The sequence below is a fragment of the Lemur catta genome, chromosome 3, assembly GCF_020740605.2.
Source record: "Lemur catta isolate mLemCat1 chromosome 3, mLemCat1.pri, whole genome shotgun sequence".
Classification (NCBI taxonomy): domain Eukaryota; kingdom Metazoa; phylum Chordata; class Mammalia; order Primates; family Lemuridae; genus Lemur; species Lemur catta.
In genome coordinates this window covers 124,070,885-124,091,923 of record NC_059130.1, presented here as the reverse complement: position 1 = coordinate 124,091,923, position 21,039 = coordinate 124,070,885, and the positions used below count along the sequence as shown (strand labels likewise).

Genomic DNA, 21,039 nt, shown 5'->3' with positions numbered 1-21,039 from the left:
CAGATAAGACCGGTGACAGACCTGACTGGCCCCCGGGACCACAGAATGCCATGTGTTACGGTCTTCTGCAGGAGGACGAGGCGACCCACCGGGGCCACCGTGCCTCTGGGTGCCACGCGTGTGGGGCAGCACCTGCCGGGTACACAAATGGAGTCACTGCAGTTTCAGGTTTCAGAAATTTTTGCTTTTGAGCTAGTTTTTCTAATATATCCCCGTTCCCACGGGCGTGAGATTGTTGGGACCTAGTACCTGAGCACACGGATCTTAGGTTCCCGGAGTCTAGGACCGGGTGACATGAGGCCAGCACGCTGTGACCCTAGCTGGGCCACTCCACCTGTGGGCTCAGGTCGGCGTTATCGGGGCTGGGGATGGGATTGGGGAAGCTTCCCGGGCCTTGACCTTGGAGCAGGATCGAGCCCCACTGTCCTGGGGGAGGGGCGTCGGGAGCATCCCAGGCCCCCAGCCGTGGGACAGGAGAGTGACCAGAGACTCCGTGCCGGGATTTGGAAAGTCCTCCTGGGGTTGTGGAGGGTTCTGTCCAGGCCAAGCGAGTCACCCCGTCCTGCCGCCTCTCCGCGAGTCCAAGACCGCATGCGCGTCTGGAGTGCTCGGGCCGCTGACGATGAAAACCTTCTAGGCAACCTGGAGCTCCCTTCCTGGAAGGGGGGCTGTTTTTAGTCATATTAAATCAAGGCGTAGAGCACCGAGCGGCTGTGACAGGACAGCACGATGACAGCAGGCTGGGAATGCCATTGAAGTGAATCACGGCTTAATGTGTTTTCATTGCGGAAATTGAACCAGAGCTGCTTTCCAGAAGGAAGCGTGTTTCCTTCCTGAGCCGAGGCTGGGGTCCGAGACTGGGAGATGATTGTGTCCCCTGAGTACGGGAGGTGGTCTCTGCCCTGACTTTCGGGGGGACGTCACCTGCGCCTTCTTGGTGGCGATCGGGGAGACCTGGGTGAGCTCACTCCTGCCAGGGAGCCAGGCCGTTGTGGGAAGAGGAGAGGAAGGGAAGTTGGTCAGCGTTGGGCAATGGCCTTGCTCCCAAGGGCGGAAGTGGTGGGGACCTTGGAGCACGGTGGGATCGGAGGAGACCTGGGGGGTCGTGTGGCCATTTCCGCGCCAGGCACCAAGACCTCGCCTCCCACCCAGCATCACGTTTGTCTTCCTGGTGAAACACGTGTTTTGGCAGAGGGAGATCAGATGGTGAGAAAGGGGCTCAACGTGCTTGCAGTTTGACTTACCCCAAGTCAGGGGTTGGGTGTGGCCGCCAGTGTCCCCACGAGAGGCTGGCCACCGGCTCCGTCGGGCCCCAAGTCTGTGCCCTTTGGTCCCGTGTCTTTGCAAGGGGTGGAATGCGCTGCCTCGTTCCAGGAGAGGGCGGATCTGAACCTGCGTGAGAAAGAGTCTCCAGGGCTCTGCCCAGCTCCCTGGGAGGCATGGGGGGGAGGGGCACAGGCGCTCTGCCTGCAAGGACGGGAGTCCTTCTGGGGCAGGGGACTCAGGCTTCCCCCAGCCCCCGCCGCCAGCCCCCTGTGTGTTTCCCAAAGCCCAGGAGCATTTGGAACATGGACGGTAGGTTCCGAGGAAAAGAAGAGTAGTGACCTTATTCCCAGCAATCTCCGCGGACCAGCCCGTCCCACCTCTCCTGCCCCCTCCCGCTGTCAGATACGGGAGTTCCGAAGGGTAAGAGGAAAAGCGACCCCCGCCCCCCGCCCGGAGAATGCTCTGTGCTTAGCGACCTGCTTCCAAAGATTAGCATGTGGCAAGGGGCCGCGATGACCTACCCGGCGGGGACACCTGGCCAGTGCTCCTCCCCAGCTGAGGTACAGGTGCCCTGGGTAGGAGGCCATGAGAAGGGCGCGTCCCCTCTGGGGTCTTCCTCCAAAACACATAACCCCGGTCAAACCATGAGAAAACATCCAGCTAATCCCCGAAGAGGAGCATTCTGCAGACTCCCTGACCAGTGCTCAGAACCGTTAGGGTCACCAACAGCCAGGGAAGGCTGAGAAACTGTCACAGTCCAGAGAAGCCTAAAGAGACGTGACGGCTAAATGTCATGTGGTGTCCTGGACAGGATCCGGGGACAGAAAAAGGATGTTAAGTGGAAACGGGGAAAATCCCGGCCGAGTGTGTGGTGTAGTGAACAGTAATGCACCGTGACAGCTGTACCAGGTGATGCGAGATGTGACGTCTGGGGAAACCGGGAAGTGAATGTCCAGGAATTCTCTGTGCTCTTTGGCAATTTTGGGGGTGAATCTTAAACTATTCTAAAACAAGGTTTATTGAAGCACCAGCAGAAGTGGGGTGGGAGTCAGGAAGCCTCTGGACGTGGGGTCGTGTGGGGGTGGGGTGGTAGACCCCGCAGAGGCTTCCTGGGTGAGTCCTGGGCCCCCAGTGAAGCAACGTCCACGTCAGGGTTGGGGGGGGGCTTCCACAGAAGAAGATGGACTTGCACGAAGCCACCGTGTCCCAGAACAAATGTATGCGTGTCTGTTCTACCTGCTTCCCTGGAATCATTTCTAGCTGTGCCGTGTGAATTATTGATCACAGAAGCATAGGTTTTCTTAGAAAGGGAGGAGGGGAGGCGGGGACCTCAGGGCCCACCTGCTCCAACCCTCTCATACGAATGACGGAAAAACTGGGGCTTGCAGAGCGGAAGCTACAAGCCCATGCTCGGCCGACCCCACCCATGGCAGCGTCGTTCCCCAGGGCCCCAGAGCCAGGAGCAGACATGGGGAGCGGGGTGTCTCTGTGGCAGGACTGGGGCGGACTGGCCACCTGTGGGACAGCTCCAAGGTCCCATCCCATCCTGCGGATTCTGGGGTGGCTCAGGCTCTGTCCCACCATCTGTCACTCCGGGAAGGCAGCCGCCAACTGCTTCCGGGTCGCAGACACGGCACACGCCCAGCTTGGGGAAGGTGCAACTTCAGGTAGAAGAGATGCCTTTGTTCCCTCAATTGACAGTGATTTTCTTCTTTGAAGAAAATACACAGAAGGTAGAGAATTGAATCTCAATTCACTGAATCTTATTAAACTGTTCTTGGGGGAAAAAGGATTTCAATAAGAATTTAGAAGGAAGAGAAGCAAGAAAGCTGCAAACTAGAAAATACAGTGAGATGCTGCCGCAGGTGCCCGTTCGGAAGCAGCCGGGTGGCGGGTGGCTGAGGAGTTTGTTCCTCCCTTGCTGCCCGGCGAGCGCCGTCCCGCCTGTCCACGCAGGGTGTGCGCGTGGGCCGCGAGGTGCTCCAGCAACCACTGAGTCTCACTCCCAGGGAGTCCCAGTGAGGACGAGCCTGACAAGTCCCCACTGCAGCACACCTGCCGCTCGGAGCGGCCGGCTCTGCCAGGACCGGGGTCCCTGTACCCGCATCGGCCCCCAGTGCCCTGCACTCGCCCCCTCTCCAGCCTGGTCCCTTGGATTTTTATGGAGATATATTTCACACACAAAATTTGCCTTTTGCAAGTGTGCAGTTTAGCGGCTCTAGTATATTCGTAGCGTGGTGCAGCCACTGCCACTGTCCCCAGAGCAACCCACGGCCTTCAGGCAGCAGCTCCCGGGACCCCACAGCCCTCCCAGCCCCTCGTCATCTGGCTGCCTCTGTGGATTTCCTGCTGGGGCGTTTCACAGAAACGGAGCCAGACAATACGCAGCCTTCGCTTTCGCTTCCTGTGATGCTTCCGAGGGCCTCCCCGGTGTGCATCAGCCCGTCTCTCCTTGGCGAGGCTGAGTGACATTCCACTGTGTAGCTGCACAAATTTGGTTTATCCTCCGTCCGCCGGTAGACACTGGGTCGTCTCCGTTTTTGGCAACTGTGAGTGATGCTGCTGTGGATGTTCACGCACAGGGTTTTGCGTGGATGGATATTTGTCCCTGGGAGTGGCAGTGCCAGGTCCATGGTGACCCTGTGTGTCAGGTTCCAGGCAGTTGCCCCGCTGTTTTCCGTTTCACCTTCCCACCCGCGTGCAGGAGGACCCCACCTCCCGCATCCTCGCCGACACGTGGGACGGTCCGTCTTTTTGTGTGTAGCTCTCCTTGTGCACGTGAAGTTGGCAGTATGTTCTTAAGGGGCCTGTGGATACCCCAGAGTTTTGGGGGAGCTGGTGCCCCCTCTGCCCACACCGTGGCCTGGCCCTCCAGTGCGTGTGTTGCATGACAGTCCCGATGGCTTGCGCATCCTCCTGCAGGACCTTCCTCCTGCGGATGGTGGGGTCTCCTGCCGTCTTGGTGAGTGGCTGATGGTACCGCGGATGCCTTCCCAGGGTGAGGCCCTCCCAGAACCTCGTATTCTTGAGATGAGATCAGCCCTGGGGACCCCAGCCCTGTGCTGAGCGGGCCCAGGAGGACAGTGTTCCTGAGTTCCGCCTGGTTTCAGAGCCAGCCCCAGGGATGAGGAGATGGGGCCTGGGTTGCTGCTCTGGGGTCCTTGGAGATGTGGCCGAGTCCTCCTTGTGCCAAGAAGTTGACTGTCTCACCAGGAAGTCCCCAAGAGCATCTCAGGACCATGAGGTTCTGGGGAGCACACACAGGCTAGTGGGCCTGGTATCTCCTGCCCCCGCATTTCCTCTGTCCTGGCTGGTCCACCTGTCCTTTGTCCCCCTCTCTGAACAAATCAATCACTTTAAAAAGGAAGAAGCTGGACTTGAAGAGGAAAAACAGATTGACCTCCCCCTGCCTCTGTTGCAGTTGGTTGGTTTTTCTGCATAACAGCTGGGTGTCTCGGAAATGAAGGGGTTTCTATAGTAACCAATTACAGCCATGATTGGTGAAAAATCACAGAAATATCCTATGTGTGGAGTTATGCTGGGGAGCCAGGCACAGGCCTAGGTGCTGTAATTTTAATTTCCTGGGGCAATATTTCTCCAAGTCCTGATGGCAGGCAAGTTTGCTTGTCATTGCTTTTGATACAGCCTGCCCGGTGGTACCTGCTGGGGCCTGGTGGGGCCTGCTGGGGCCTGCTGGGGCCCGCTGGGGCCCGGTGGTACCTGCTGGGGCCTGGTGGGGCCTGCTGGGATCTGGTAGGGACTGGTGGGGCTTAGCAAGGCTTGGGGGTACCTGGTTGTACCTGCTGGGGCCTGGTGGGGCCTGATAGGGCCTTCTGGGATTTGGTAGTGCCTGGTGGTGCTTGGTGGTACCTGCTGGGATCTGGTAGGAACTTGTGGGGCTTAGCAAGGCTTGGTGGTACCTGGTGGGGCCTGGTGGGGCCTGCTGGGATCTGGTAGGGACTCGTGGGGCTTACTAAGGCTTGGTGGTACCTGGTGGTACCTGGTGGGGCCTGGTGGGGCCTACTGGGATCTGGTTGTACCTGGGGGGCCCTAGTGGTGGTACCTGATTGTATCTGGGGGGCCCTGGTGGGGCCTGGTTGTACCTGTGGGGCTCTGGTGGTAGCTGGCTGTACCTGGCTGTACCTGCTGGGGCCTGCTGTCTGGTGAGGACCTGCACCTGCTCAGAGAAGCATCTCCTCCCCCTGGGCAGCCTTCTGCCCAGATGTGTGGGCCGGGGGGGGGGAAGCAGAGGCCCTAATCCGGTTCCCACCGCACTGGCCACCTGCGGCTGCGGGGGCGAGCCCTCGGTGTGCATAGGGAGCTTCATACTGACCTACTTTCCTCCACGTGGGGACGGCGCCCTGGGCCTGGCTACTTGTGCGGAGAAACTGCACACCGGCAGAAATGCCGCGGAAGCATTAGCTTGATGAGCAGTTCCTAATTTCTGCAGCGAAGCATTTTCATTCTGATTAGGAACTGGGGCCTTTTTATTTGTGGATTGGTCCTTTTTGGTAATTAGTGCTCATTAGCAAGAGTTTCTCTCAGTGTCCTGACGACCCAAGGGACCAACTCATTCCCAAGTTCCGGTGAGAGTCAGGCGGAGTTTCAGGGCTAAAGGAGGAGGGGTGTGCAGGCAGGATGCACATGTACATAAACGCTCTCACACGCGGACCCACAGGCACAGGCGCACCGACACGCGTGGACACGCAGCTGCACTCACTGACACGCACGTGGGCACGCTCCCCACCGGTGCACTCCCACGCTGTCGTGTGCACCCAGGGCACACGGGCGCCTGCTCGCAGACGGCCTCTCATGCTCATGGCACACTCACAGGTGCACCTTCACACCCCACGCACTGACACGCTCACAAACCGACACAGGGTGCACTCACACCTGCACACTCACTGGCACACACGCACACACGGACTCTCACATACTCAGATGGACACAGCCCTGCTGTCTCACACACACACCAACACACTTGCACACTTGTGCATGCCCCATGCACATACTAGCACACGCTTGGGCCCTCCCGTGTGCACATTCACAGTGACACACACGCACTGGTTCATTCCTTTTGAAAGTCACGCGATGCATAGAGAAAAACCACCCCACTTGCCTTCCAGGCCTGGTTCGAGCAGCTTGTCAGGCTGGTGGCTTAGTGCTCGGAACACCCTCCCCCACCCACCCGCGACACTCATTAAAGTTTTTGGATTCATTTTAACTTTCAGACGCGAGGTTGGTGATGAGAAGTGACTTTGAATGACACCGATAATCAGTCCTCAATTATCTGAGCTGGGGGAAGAGGGAACGTGAGCCTGCAGCCTCCGGGCCCTTCCACGTGGCTCCCACTGTGCTCTGGGTTTTCACGTGACAGTCGAGTGTCCCCCGGCCCAGTGACAGCTCCGGGCCCAGCGACAGCACCTCCCTGTGGGACTGGGGCAGCTTCGTCTCCCCTGCAGCCCCACCTCCTTGCCGGGCTCTGCCGGGTTTGCCCCCCACCCTTCCGGGAGGCGGATGAGAGGGCTTCAGAGGGCACCTGCCTGGAGGATGGAAGGGGAGCGGAAACGTCACCAGAACAAACACTCGAGCGTCAGTAAACTTCCAGCTTATCCAGAGCGGATCTCGTTTCCCCGGGTGAGGTCCGGGGAGGCCAGAAATAAGCAGCTTTCCCGTGTACGGCATTTAAAGCGACTCTCCTGCTTTCAGACACGCATGTTCTGCCCGCTGCGTGGGGAGAGGGAAGCCGGTGTCGTCTGCGCCGTGAGCGTGCGTGGCAGGGGTGGGTGCCCAGGAGGTGCCCACGGGTGTGTCCCCGGTGTCGTCTGACAGGTTGGGTCGCACTGAGAGTCTGAGGCCTCTGTGCCTCCCGGGCTGCGGGAGTGTGGACGTGGGGGACGGCGCCTGGCCCTGGGGGCCGAGGTGGGCTGGGTCCCGTCCTGCTGTTGTTCCCCCTTGAGTCCCCCTGGGCCCCCTTTGCGTTATGGACAAGGACGGGGGACAGGCTGGTCTTCTAAAGTCTCCTGTCAAGGCTGACCCTGGGGGTTGGGAGACTCAGTCTGCGTCCCGTGGGACGGGCCGCTGGGTCACCAGCCAGCTCTGTGCGCAGCCTGTTCCTGGGCCCTGGGTGCCAGGAGCCCGCCCCCCGCACACATGCCGCTGGCACCAAGATGCTGCCAGGGAAGCCGCACGTGAGTCAGCCCGCGAAGGCAGCGGGTGGGGTGTTCCGTTTCCCTTTTGCAGTCGGTGCGAGCTCTGTGCACGGTGTCCTCGTGGGGGAGGGTGGAGACATGGCCTGGGCCCAGCGCCCGCCTCGCTCTGACCGTCTTCTCTCCTCCCCGCAGCTCCATGTCCACCCCCTGGCCGGGCTGCTCCCTCGGAAGCCATGCTTGGATACTGATAGCCATGTTCCAGCTCGCCGTGGATTTCCCCCCCTGTGAGGCCCTGGGCCCCGGCCCCGAGTTCCGGCTCCTGCCGCGCCCGTCGCCCCGGCCGCCCCGGTTGTGGAGTTTTAAAAGCGGACAGCCAGCGCGGGTCCCGGCCCCCCTGTGGAGCCCCCGGCCACCCCGCCTGGAGCGGATTCACGGGCAAATGCAGACTCCCCGGGCCAAACGGGCCAACAGGCCCAGGGACCAGGTGTCCGCGCTCGTGCCCAAAGGGGGGCTCTCCAAGCCCCCGGCTGCAGCCAGATCCAGCCCCTCCCTCGCCGCCCCCTCCTCGTCCTCGCCCCCCGTGGCCGGCGGGGCCACGGAACAGCAGGCCCTGCTGAGGAGGGGGCGGAGGAACCTGCAGGGGGATGGTCTCGGCGGCTTTGGCTTCAGAGGCGGCCGGCCCACCACGGAGGCTGAGTTCATCGCCTGGGGGCCCACGGGGGACGAGGAGGGCCTGGAGTCCAACACGTTTCCGGGCGTTTACGGCCCCACCACGGTCTCCATCTTACAAACGCGGAAGACAACTGTGGCCGCCACCACCACCACCACCACGGCCACCCCCACCACGCTGCAGACTAAGGGGTTCACCGAGTCCCTGGATCCCCGGAAACGGATCCCGGTCGGGGTTAGCACAACAGAGCCTTCCACCAGTCCCAGCAGCGACGGGCAAGGCCTCAAGCCCCCGCGGATCCTCGGGGAGACCTCAGGTACGGCCCCCTCTTCTCTGCTTGGGGTCTGCTTGGGGTTGGGGGCGGGGGCTGGGCCGGGGGTGCCGAGATGTCCCAGGGGTGATGCTGCCTATGGAACCGTGGCGAGAGACGGGGCCGTATGTGTGCGTGAAGTTGCACATGCGTGTGTACCGTGTACTGGCAAGCACAGGCTGTGCCCCAGAGTGGGGGAGAGCGTCCCTTAGTGTCCATGTAGAAGTGGACGCTGTACCCACCGTGCCTCGGGTGGGGACCCCACCAGACACAGAGCCACGTCTTTCAGACTGTAGAACTTCGTCTGCCGGGGCGGCCAGGAGTAAGATGTGGGCATGTCCCATGGTGGAAATGAGGGGACACAGGGGGTCACCAAAACCCTCAGGGGTGTGGGCCCTATGGGGGGCTACCTGACAGCTTGGCTTTGGTTCAGGATTAGGAATGGCCTTAAATAGCAGGAAAGACTGAGGCTGGGTAACAGGAGGAACTTCCAGTGGTGTTAACTGAAGCTTCGTACACAATGACTTCCTGGGGCCGGGTTAGGACATGTTTGGAGGCTGGAGAGTCTTCTGCCTCTGCATTCTAGCTGCATGTGGAGAGCGACAGCTCTTTGGCTTTGAAATATCTCTTTCCGTGTAGTTTTGTTTTTCTTTTTCCCCCTATACTATACCTTGTCCTCCAATTGCTTCAAAAGGAGTAGCCCTTAGAGATCTCCCAAGCCAGAGCTTGTCCCTGGGCTGGTCGCCTGCACCGGGGTGGCCCAGGCGTCACCGGAGGCCTGGTGGGAGAGCCCAGCGCCCCAGACCCGGGCCGTTCTCTCCCACCTCTGGCCTCCTCTGCCTCTGTGAGCAGGGCATGGCCTGACCCCAGGGTGACGCGGCAGTTCACGACTCTGAGCTGTGCGTGCACATCCGCGACAAAGTGATCTTTGCTAACTTTGTAAAACAGGAAGCCAAGGCCAGGCACCCACACAGCAGGGGCAGGGACCCCGCCGCCTCCTCATGCCTGTTCTTCCACCCCTCGAGGGTGTGGGCTCCACGGGCCCCACACGGCCTCTTGGGCTGAAGACCTCTGCTCTTCAGGGGTCACCTGCAGCACAGTGGGCGTGGCGTCCCCGGCCCTTCGTGTCCTCGCCGGGGCTCCTCTCACCTTGGGCAGGCAGGCAGAGCTCAGTGGTGGGACAGCTATTCGTGGGTCGGGCAGCTTTTGTCCTTCTCGGGATAGCTGGTGACCTACTTCCTTCCTTCACCTGGATGGGAGAACCTGCAGTTTTTATTCTGAGCTCCTCTTCCCTCGAGAGCAGCCTGTCTATGAAAGCACAGCCGAGCTTCGTGCCGGTGCCCGGCAGGGGGCTGGGAGCTTGGGAGCACCCTGGGGAATGTTCTAGAGGCCCTGCCCAGGCGGCCTCCCCTGCAGCCTGCGTGGGGAATCTGCAGACCCTCAGGCCACGGTTCATCATCCTGTGCAGGCCCCTGTGAGCAGCTTACAAAGCGTCGTTTTTACCTCGGTAAACTCACAGGCCATCCTGTCATCCTCTCACTTAACTGCCACCTCCTCTGTGCACGTCACTGACGCTGTAGACACGGATGAGGAAACAAGTTCCCATTTGTTCCAAATTACATTTGTTATTACTAAAGTTAAACGCTGGGACAGCATTATAAGGCTTAGCAAATGAATTCACAGTACATTGTATGCCGCTAATCCAACTCGACAGATGCTTATCTTGGAAAAGATTTATGGTTCTTCATAATATAATCTGGTGCTGGATTAATTTGTTTAGCAAAACAAATTCAAAAGGAGAAAAATATGTATGTTTGCTTCTAATGCAAAGAAGTGTTAATTCTTGAAAGTGACACTGGGCTGCAGAGGAGGGGAGGAGGCAGTTCACGGTGGCCCTCGCGGGGGCTGGACAGCAGCCCTCAGCCTCCAGGCCAGGCAAGGGGAAGAGAGGAAATGCGAGATGCCTCTACTCACGGGGTCCGTCATAGCCCAGCTGGTACTGCTACAGAAGTGAATGACCCAAGCAGCAGCAATTCAAGTTAGACTCTGGGAAGAACTGGCTACTGATGCAGGAGGTGAGCGATTGCTCAGGCTGCTGAGGACAGGCTGTATGTCCCCTTATGTGGCGCTCCTTCCTAGGTGGAGGGCTTGGGTCGGGCAGGAAAACTGAGCTGGATGGAAAAGGTGGGGGGCAGAGGGCTGGATTCCCCTGAATCCATTTGCCTCAGCCGCCATCAGATATACCCTGGTCCCCAGCTCTTTGTGCAGTGTGGCCACCGCTCACACTTCTCAGACACGTAAGGCAGCGAGAGTGTCTCGGGGATCCCGGAGCTGCAGTCTGGGAAGCCATGCATTGCTGCGGTCTGCAGCACCTGCCTCCAGGCTGAGGACACAGCAGAGAATCTGGACTCTGCCGCACGTCGCTGTGTGACCCTGAGAAAGGTCTCTTGGTTTCCTTTGCTTCACCAGCAACATTCAAGCTCAGAACTATTTCTCTTAAACAGTTGCTGTGAGGATTTGGTGGATCAATCCGGAGCATAAAATAAGGTGCCTGGTGCCTACGAATCCTCCATACACATCAGTTGCTTTTATACCCAGCAAGAGTGGCTCTGGGCAGGGCTGGAAGTGTCAAAGGCAGAACAGGCCGCCGGGGACTTGGGAGTCTCTTCAGCTCAGACACACTCGGCTTTGCCCACTCACTGCTGGGGCCACCCCAGAATTTGGAACTGGAGATTTAGAAAGTGATACAAAGCATTCATTAAATCAGTTCTGCTGTCCAAAGAGGGACCTTTGGAGTCATATTTTGGGATGTGTGAAATTTATTTTTGCTTCTGTAGAGAAATGTTTAGAAGGGACATGCTACGTTTTCCTGTTTGTCCGTAGTACAGACATTGATGGACACAGAAAGGACAGGTGTCTGGTGATTGGGGGCGCTCTGAGATTTCTGACGTTACATGGAGTAGCTGCTGGAAGGGTCAAAGGGGCCTCTCAGGAATCGCCCTGCAGGGGAGGTAGCTGGGAAATCTCCCAGAGTTGTAGGCTGGTGGTTCAGAGTCCCACTGCCTGCCTTCACATTCCCGGCTCTGGCTCGTAATAGCCGTGTGAACACGGCCAACTTGCTTGTCGTCTCTGTGCCTCAGTGGGAATGGTAGAGTTCACCATCTCCTAATGTTGTAAAAAGTAAATGAGACAGTGTGCGAAGTACTCAGTGCCCGGCACGTAGCAGTTTCTCAGTATGTGCTCGCTGCTGTTAATATAAGGATTGTGATGATGATGACGAGGGTGATGATGATTATGATGCTGATGATGTGATGCTGATGATGGGAAATTTGGTGATGGTGATGATGATGGTGGTGATGGTGGTGGTGAATTTGGTGATGATGGTGATGATGATGATGGATGGTGATGATGGTGATGATGGTGATGGTGGTGATGGTGATGGTGAATTTGGTGATGATGGTGATGATGGTGATGATGGTGATGATGATGGTGGTGATGGTGGTGATGGTGACTTTGGTGGTGAGGGTGACTGTGACCATGGTGAAGATGATGACAATAATGATGGCTAACATTGTGCTAATTTGCTGCCACCGGCTTTGCTGCTACTTTGAGGGGTCATTTGATGAGGTCCTGAGACTCGTCCCTGGCCTTTTGCTCTGTGCGGAGGTGTAGGTGGCACTACCCAGGGACTGCTGGGGTGGAAAATCACCTGGCGCAGGCTCACAGAGGCGCTGAGATCCAGCCCCACAGGCGTGCTGGCAGAAGGTGACCGTCCGATGGGTCAGACATTCGCTTGAGGTCGGGAGGGGAGGGCTCCCTCCTGCGTGGCTCCGTCCTCCCGTGACAGCTCTTGCTGGTCAGGTTCTGAATCTGGAATCAGAGTCTCCTGGGAGCAAAACAAAAAGTCATTGAGCTTTTATCTAGAAACTCACAAAGCAAATGTGGCGAATTGAAGCCGACTGAGCCAGGGTGCTGACTATGCCCACTGTGGGATGCCTGGGCGTGGGTGCCAGGCCTGCAGTTGGTGCGCGGCGAGGGGTTCCCGAACTGCACGTTCTTAGACCCTGCCTGCCGGCCCCAGCCCTGCGGCTCCGGCCTGTCAGAGGAAGCTGGCACTTTCCCAGCTGTGCCTGTTCCCTCCCTCAGAAGGCACAGCAGCCAGGAGGGGCCCCAAAGCCCCGTAGGTCCCCACCACCATTCAAGGTTTGTTCCCGTTCAGCCAGTCACGTGTCTGTGACATCCAGCACCTCAAGGATGAGATGGCTCAGATGTCATCCAGGTCCTGCCTGGAAATTTTTACATTGGAATTCACTCATGCATTTCCAAGGATGATTTCCAAGTTGCTTTGTCCTTGTCACCAGTGGGGAGGGGGAAGGGAGGCCTTCAGCGTCCTTTAGGTATGTCCCTCTGTAGGCACAAGGGACAAGCTGGTGTCATTTTCTCTGCAACACGATGGTCAGCTGACCTCAGCAGCCGAGCAGGCCGGCCAACCTCAGAGGCAAGTCTCACAAGGATGAAATATTTTCTAAATACCAGAATCGGAGTGGAAGGAAGGAGAAGCAGATGTAACCGGAGAGACGTGCTCCTTTCCCTTCTGTTTAAAGCCGCGGTGGCGGTTTAAATGTTGAGCCCCTTTTAATTAAGTTGCTGGGTGTTTGCTGCTAGGCAAGTGGATGTGTCCTTAATTTAAAGATATTTGAAGCAAATGACTTCAAAAGTTTTGAGTGGCTTAATTGGGATGGAAGCATCAAAGAGCAAATGAGTGTCTGGTGCTCTGTGAAACGTCCTAAACTCTGTAGACGGCCAGGCTGGGGTTTAGGGTCTTAATTGAGACTTCTGAGTGGAGCTGCGGTTTTCGGTGGTGACCTGCGTCAGGCTGTGCCGCAGCTCTCTGGGCCGTGCACCCTTGAGATCACCCCGCTGCTTTTGCTGAGCACAGTTGTGTTCACACCGAATGGGGAAATGAGCTCTGACTCACTGAAGTCTGGCTGGCGAGGACTGTATCGCAGGCCTCCTCGGATCTGCCTCTCACGTGCTCTGTTTGGTACATCTCTCGCCTCCCTGCTCCCCCAGGGCCCCATTCTTCCGCTAAGAGCCTATTAGGGATGGGGAAGGTTCTTTAATTCCTACAGAACCTCGTGCCTATCCTACGGCACTTTCTACCTGGGAGCTGCTGAGCTCACCTCCCCGGCTGTCTTCCCTCCCAGGCCCCGGAGAGCCACCTGCCTCGCCGGCCTGTGTGGAGTTTGCAGCAGGGGAGGCCTCGGTGGACACCCCAGACCTTTAAGGGGACAGGTGGGGTCACTGACTCTCCACATGCCAGGGAGTTGCACAAAACACGCCGCTGTAGAATCTGTCTTTGCTGACAACACATCTTTCACTACATACGGCATCGATAACAGCCTTGTGTGATGTCCGATGGATTGCATTTATCATTTTCATCCACTCACAGGGGAACGATTCTAGCATTGAGATTAAATATTAGACAAAACACCATTTTTAGAATTTTTAGTTGATTGTGTTAAGAGGACCCATTTTAGGATTTCTGGCTTCTTGGTCAATTCTTCAATGCACCGTCAAGTCTGCACTTAGTTTACACTGAATGTCACACCTGGGCGGGGGAGGGGCGAGGAGCTGGAAGGCCTGGCCCCTCCCCCTCCTTTAAAGGAGTTTAAAAATCTGTTTGGGAAAGCCAGACAGATAAGGACACATCCTTGCACAGGAGAGAAATGACAGGTAAGGACGGTAGAGGAAATGTCACCAAGACAGCTTCAGCAGTAGCCCAATTATTACTCTGGCCACATGGATTCGGGGGCAGGGGTACAGGTGGGCAGGGCCAGGCCAGGTTCTTGGCTGAGTCCTGACAGATGGGGGGCAGCAGCCTGACCTCGGGGGAGGCATGGGTGGGTGGGACGCAGCAGCCTGGGCTGTGGGGGAGCCAGGCTGGGCGGCAGTCCCCCCAGGCTCGGTCTCCCGCCGCTGGAGCAGATGTTGGGTGAGACTTCGCAAGCCGTTGCCTCCAGCTCTGAAATTGCCGTAAGAGTGGGCGAGGCCCCGTGTTCCTTCTGCCAACAGCTGGGACGGTGGCCTTAGAGTCTCCTCCCGCCTTGTCAGCAGAGAGGGAAGAAGGCTCCCTGGTCACAGAGGGCCAGGCAAGGGCTCAGTGGTGTGTGTGCAGGCAGGCTCTGGGGCCACACGGGCAGGTGGCTGTGGGCTGGATTTTAGAGTCACCGCTTGGGGTGACGAGTCTTCCTTTCTCCGGGTTGAACCCTCTCCCCGCACCCTGCCCAGGAGTGGCCTGTCACGGTGCTTAGCTTGACAGGGTCCCATGTGCGTGCTCCTTGCAGAAGCAGCGTCACCCTTGTCTTTGGGGCAGGTAAGTTCTGAGTGACACTTGAGGGCTTCCCAGCTGGCCGCTGGCACCCAGTCCCGGAGACGCAGCCAGACTGTGGGGCAGAGGACGCATGGCCGATGGACGTGAGGACCCGGCTCCGGGTCCAGCTTTCGCTGTGGGTCAGAGACTCTCGAGCCCCTGCCTTGCAGTCTGTTGCAAGGGCGTGATGATCGGTAGGGATGGAGGAATAGAGCTCCCCTTTCCAGAAGTTTCTATCAGCAGCGAGGAAGCCAAGTGTGTTGCTGGAGCGGAGGCTCAGACCTTCCCTCCTGGGACTGGTGGGCAGACATGTTGGGATGGAGCTGCTACCTGTGGGTGGGCCCCGCCCTGGCCGAGATGGGACAGGGCCTTGGCTGCCACTCACCCACCGTGTCCTTAGCTCTCAGTGAAATTGGCAAATTGGGAATCTGTGAAATTGGGAATTAATTTCTCTTTTGAGGCCATTCTGAGACTCGACCGTGTCTGCCCAGGAGGGAAGCCAGCACTACAGGGACCACTCTGGCAACACGGATGGAGTCAGACGGCCCGTGTGACACACGTGAATATGCCTGGCCTGTGGCCGTGCTGGGGAAACTGAGTGCGCGTGTGATGGGAACTGCTACTTGTTTTCTGTCACCTTCTGTCGCCTTTACTATCTGCGCCGGAGTCAACTGGGATGCGGGGCTGCCCGCTCGGCGCTATTCTGTCCCCGGTGTGACCCTTCCCTGCCCTGGAAGGCCGCGGTGCTGACGGTGGCAGTGGTCAGACCTTCCCCAGGACAGCACCAGCCAACGCAGGATGCGCCAGGTCCACGTCCCCCCAGGCGTGGCTTGTGTGAGCGCCACCCGGGGTATGAGGGTGGGGCTGGAGAGGGGGCTGGAGCAGCCAGACCCCACGTCCCGCTTCCCTGCGAGGGGACAGGCTTGCCTTCCTGGCTCCCCTGCACAGCTCAGCTCCCTTTACAGAGCCGGAACCACACTTCCCAGTTTGCAGAGCAGGTGCCGGACTCCTTGTTCTCAGCACCGCCTGGGGGAGGGGGACCCTGCCGGCCACGCCCAGGCGCTTGTCCTCAAGGAGTCAGGAGACTAACAAGGCCCGAGGCCACAGTCTTGGCCTCCTGTGTTAGCTCAGCAGGGGTGAGGGCCGGCCAGTGCCCCAAGGCCGTCGGGGAAACAGACCCAGCCAGGCTTGGCCACACGGCTGCCACTTAATGGGGATCCAGCTTCCATGGGGTGGGCGCCACGTGGGGCAGAGCCAGCAGCAAGGGGAGGCCTCATGTTGCCCAGATCTCCTGAAGGTCCCTGCCCCACTGTCCCCCTGTCCACGTCCCCAGTGATCAGTTCTTCCCATGAGCACTTTAGCCTCTGGGCCTGCCCTGGCCTTTGGTCATCTTTGGGGACATTTATCCCCAAGGGAAGAGACATCTATCCTCCATCCCCCAGGCAGAGAGGCAGCTGTCGGCTCTGGCAGCTGGGGGGAAGGGGAGAGAGAGGGAGAGGGGTCTGGATCCCTCAGGAGCATCCTGGGGGCCGTCCTTTGGCTGCTCCTGTGCTCTTGCCTCACTGAAGTGCTGCCTTAGTTCTACTCTCTGCCCTTGAAACCCCCATCTGTGGGACCCCCAGGTGGCCTGTCTCCCTCTCCTGGCAGTTACGATGACTGCTCTCGTATTGCAAGAAATGCTCAGATGTCCGGGCTGCCCGCCCACCCCCTCGCCAGTACCGATAACAGCAAGTGTCACCTGCCTGCTTGGCACTTTCCAGAGGTGACCACCCAGACTGGGAACTCCTCAGGGGCAGCAAGAAACCTCCTACCCCCAGATCCTGCACCTGCCGCGTCCCTGGCTCCTGGCACTGTGCCCGGCCCACAGCCAGCTCCACGCCCATTTTCTGAACAGTTTTTTTAAAAAATGCAACTGTGGGCTTAGAGATGGCCGCAGGGAATGGGTTCCTAAGCGCTGAAATGCCATGCGAATCTTTAGATCTTTAGGTGACAGAAAGAGGAAATGAAAAGGAGAGCCAGGCTGATAATGTTCTGCAGTTTCACAAGTCCCGACACCCAGACTCTGTGTGCCGTTCTCCCACGAGCATCCTCCGCTCTCGACACAAAGCAGGGCTGGTCTGCCCAGTGCCCACTGCCCGCTCTGGACTTCCCACGCCAGGGGGAGCAAAGGTAGCTGCCCACCACCCTGCAGGTTCAAGGGAGCGGAGAGTGCCAGCAGCTGCCAGCCCAGCCAGCGCCCGGGCTGAGTGGCCCGGGGCAGGGACCCTGACTCAGACGGGGAGGTGTCTTCTGTCGGTGGCGTCCTGGGAAGCCGGAGCAGTAAGGGACCCCCTGCCCAGCCGGCAGGAGAGAGGGCAGCCCCTCCTCCGTGAAGCTGGGCCACAACATCAGTTTCTTCAGTAGAAGTGGGGGACAGCAGGCTGGGTGGGGTGAGGGGCGAGGGGTGAGGTCGGGGGGCCTCTCAGATGCTCGGTGGAGAAGCCGTGCTGTTCTTCCATGTCTCAGGGGGCCCTGTGTCGCTCGCTGGATGGGCTGTGTCCGTCCTGTTCACGGTCCCCTCGTGCCTGGCCAAGGCTAGCCTGTGGCAGACGCCCATGAAGGCCACGTTTAAGGAGCAGGTGCTCTCTCCTTGGGCACCCGCCACCCTTCACAGTGGGCACGAGGCTTGGAAAGAGCTTGGGGCGTTCAGGACCCCTCGTGTGTTAGTGGGTGACCCTGGCTCAGATCCAGGCCACCAGGCCCATGTGCAGGGGCAGGTTCCCCAGTGAGCAGGCCCCGGGGTGTCCTTTCAGTGGGAGCTTCACTTTAAAGCTTTTATGTTACATCAAACGCCTGGGGAGGGCTCCGGTCGACAAAGGTAGACAGGTTTGCTAACACAGGACTCCTGGAGCAAACACTGTGGGAACGCACACCTTATCCTGCCGGCGGTTTAGCATGCATCTTCTTAGAGGGGACTCGACACTGTTTCTCAAACTCATTTGACCACAGAACCCTGAGTGTGCGAAATCTACCAGGATGGTGTTCCGGGGCTCACTCTTTGGGAAGCCACCTTTTCAGTGGCTCTTTGGTCCCAGGCAGCTTCAGAGGTGGACCTCCCTGTCATGAGCTTAGCCAGCACTGATGGGGCATCAGGACTTCACAGGACTCAGAGGCGGGTTGATAAACAATGGCCCCTGGGCCCTCCACTTGCTTTTGTAAATAAAGTTTTATCGGAACACAGCCATGCTGATTCGTTTACAAGGTGCCTGTGGCTTTGGTAAATGCATTTACGCATCAGTGGCAGAGCTGGGTAGTTGCAATACAGACCATATGACCTACAAAGACTAAAATGCTCTCTGGCCTTTGCAGAAAAGGCTTGCTGTCCCCTGGAGTAGAGTCATGCACTAAAGCCACCCCTCCCCAATTAGAAAGGGGGAGGCGCTGGGCTTGTCTGCCGCACCTGTACTCACCTTTGTACTGCAGCTCTGGTGGGGGCAGGCGGGCAGTGGAAGAAAGCCAGGCGCAGGGCAGAGAGGGGCTGCCGCAGGGGTTGGCTGTCAAGCCCTGGTCGGTGCAGAGGGGACGATTGTGCCTGTGTGGCCGAGTGCTCTGAGTGCGGGGAGCCAGCTGTAACTTGGCGCAGTCCCAAGTTAATATGGCCGAGCTGGGCCTCCCGCCTCCCACCTGTCCTTCCCCAAATGGTGACCCTGAGCTTGACTGTGGCAATAATTCCAGGAGTGTGACGACAAACTCTCCTGCCTTCGTGGTGCTTCCAGGCTAGGGCAGAGACTGGCGTCAGGGCAGCATCGCACGAGCCTTTGGGACAGGGAAGCTGGGACAAGTCTGGGACAGACGTGTGTGGGACTGAGTTCCGCGATGGGGCGGGCTGTGGCCGAGGAAGAGAAAAGACCACAGACGGTGGGGGGCGGAGGCCCAGGACATGCCAAGAAGCCCAGGTGGTCCTGCCACAGCCCTCGTGTCCCAGGGAGAAACCCGGACCTCGCTGGCCCCGGCCATGGGGCAGAGCCGCTCACGGTGGCGGCTACAGCTCCTCCCTCGGGCCGCGGGCTTGCTGAGCTGCCGGAACCCAGGCCTCCTGTGTTGGTCTGCTAGGGCCGCACGACAAGCACCCAGGCTGAGCCAGACAGTCAACATTTGTCTTCTCACGGTCCTGGAGGCCCGAAGGCCAAGACCAAGGTGTCAGCGGGGCTGGTTCTCCTGAGCCCTCTCCCTCGGCTTGCAAGCGGCGTCTCCTCCCTGTGTCCTCACGTGGTCGTCCCTCCGTGGCGTCTGTGTCCTGATCCCCTCTTCTTACCAGGACGTGAGTTGGGTTGGATTATGGCCACCCCGTATGACTTCATTTAAACCCAGTTACCTCCTTAAAGGCCCTGTCTCCAAAGCCATTCGCATTAGGGGTCAGGGCTTCGACATATACATTTTGGGGTGCCTGGGGGTGGGGGGACACATTTCAGTCCATAACAGCCCCCCACCTCCAGGGGCCCCAGGCCACCGGGGAGAGCGGCATCCCACTGTGGCCTGCAGTGTTGGGGGGGGGGAAATGGAGCCCCCCCACCGTGACAGAGAGGTGGGCACGGGCAGGCCCTGTTTCTTGGAGGCCTTGAGGGGGGATGTGCTTGTGCAGCGTGTGCTGAGCGCCCCGCCCGGGGGCCGTGCTGGAACCTCGCAGGGGCCGGGATTTGTGTGCCTTCGATATTCCAGCACTGTCCCACGTGCAGGGGGACAACCCTTTACTCAAGGCAGGGAGAAGGGGTCAGGGAGTCTCCACTCACAGAAAGTGGGTTTAGAGCCTTGTAAGCACCCTGTGCCCTCAGCAAGGGTGAGGGATGCCCCTGGGAATTGGCTTAAAATGTGCATTCCTGGTCCCTGCTCTCCAGAAATCCTGATTCAGATGGAGCCTGGGGGTGGCGTTTGGAAACCTGTCCACAGCAAGCACGCGGTCTCCTAGGAGGCAGGGAGATGGCCTGAGAGCCGGAGCCTGCGCCGCAGGGCCAGGGGCTGAGCCACACGGGGTCTGCCCCGTCTGGGAGACAGGACAGGAAATGGGCAAGGAAGAGCTTGCAGAGGTAAAGGCGTGACCGCAGCCGAAGCTCAGGCCGGCTTGCTCCTCGGGGACATGGAGCCCCTGCCTGAGAGGCCCCGGGAGCCCACCCCGCACGGGCCACCCCTCTGCAAGAACCGCCATGGCAGCTGGGTGCAGTTGCTTCGCCTTTGTGTTACATCTGTTCCGCCGTGAGTCATGGCTCGGAGCTGGGCGCGCACGGCTGTCAGCAGGCCAGGTGGCCTCCCCAGGCTCAGGCGGCGGATCGTGAGACAGAGCGCCAGGCACCCCGTGCAGCCTGGCGGGCAGCGTGTCCTCGGCCGCGGCAGGAGAGGCGAGGGGAGAGCCTTGGAATTCAAGAGGGTGCGGGCTCGGGTCCCGCTTCATCCCCTCTGGCGCCCAGAGAGCATTGCAGGCTCCGGTCTCAGCGGCCCCCCGGTTCCAACTCCCACCGCCCTGTCTGCCTGTGTTCCTCCCCTTTGCCTGAAAGCGAGCCCGGCCTTCCCTCAACGGTATTTCTGTATAACTGGGGACCAGGGGTCCTCTGGCCACACGGCCCCGCCCTCGCCTGAAGCACATGGTCGCTCCTGTGCTCGAGCTGAGTGTCTCTCTGCAGCCATGTTCTCACCCCCGGGCAGCAGGGAGGCTGTGCACGTGGACACACGTCCCCATGGCTGACGGGTACCTAGCAGGTGCCAAGCGTCCCCAGGATGCCCACCTGCTGGCACTCTCGCTACTGTGGGATGCCCACCTGGAGTGTCAGTGGGGTAATGACCTGCCCCCAACCCACAGGACGCGTCAGAGCTGACGGAGCCGTCCTGTGTTTCCCTGAGTTGTTTAAGACTCTGTCCTGCTGGCCCTGAGGGGCCACGTGGCAGGGGCCACAGGCCTCGAGGGCAGAAGCTGAGCTTCCAGTCCCCAGCCAGGAGGAGGTGGATTCTTCCAACGCCTGGGATGAACTTGGAAGCGGAACCTTCCCCAGCAGAGCTTCCGCATGAGTGCACAGCCAGCCACGGAGGCATCCGCAGCCTCAGAACAGTGGGGCCCCGGCCCACGCACACCTCGTGGGACCCTGAGCAGAGGACCCCGCTAGGCCACAGCCAGACTCTGGACCCTCAGAAATGGCGATCGCTCACAGGCCCTGTGTGAGGCTGCTAGGTGACTTGTTACTCGGTGTAGGGAACTGATATGCCCGAAACCTGGTGGGGTTGCGTGAGTGAATGCGTGGAC

The 21,039-nt window shown here is 59.2% G+C and overlaps 1 protein-coding gene across 2 annotated transcripts in view; it reads left to right on the top strand.

Annotated features, from left to right (window-relative positions):
- Positions 1-21,039, top strand: part of AJAP1 (adherens junctions associated protein 1) — a 105,295-nt gene that overhangs the window by 42,748 nt on the left and 41,508 nt on the right. The window contains exons 1-2 of one of the 2 annotated variants that reach the window (XM_045548683.1): positions 7,122-7,188; positions 7,611-8,404. In XM_045548683.1, coding sequence (XP_045404639.1) covers positions 7,615-8,404 — 790 coding nt within the window. In that variant the 5' untranslated portion in view covers positions 7,122-7,188; positions 7,611-7,614. Of the gene's footprint in view, positions 1-7,121; positions 7,189-7,610; positions 8,405-21,039 lie in introns of those variants that run through there. The other variant, XM_045548682.1, reaches the window with a different exon arrangement.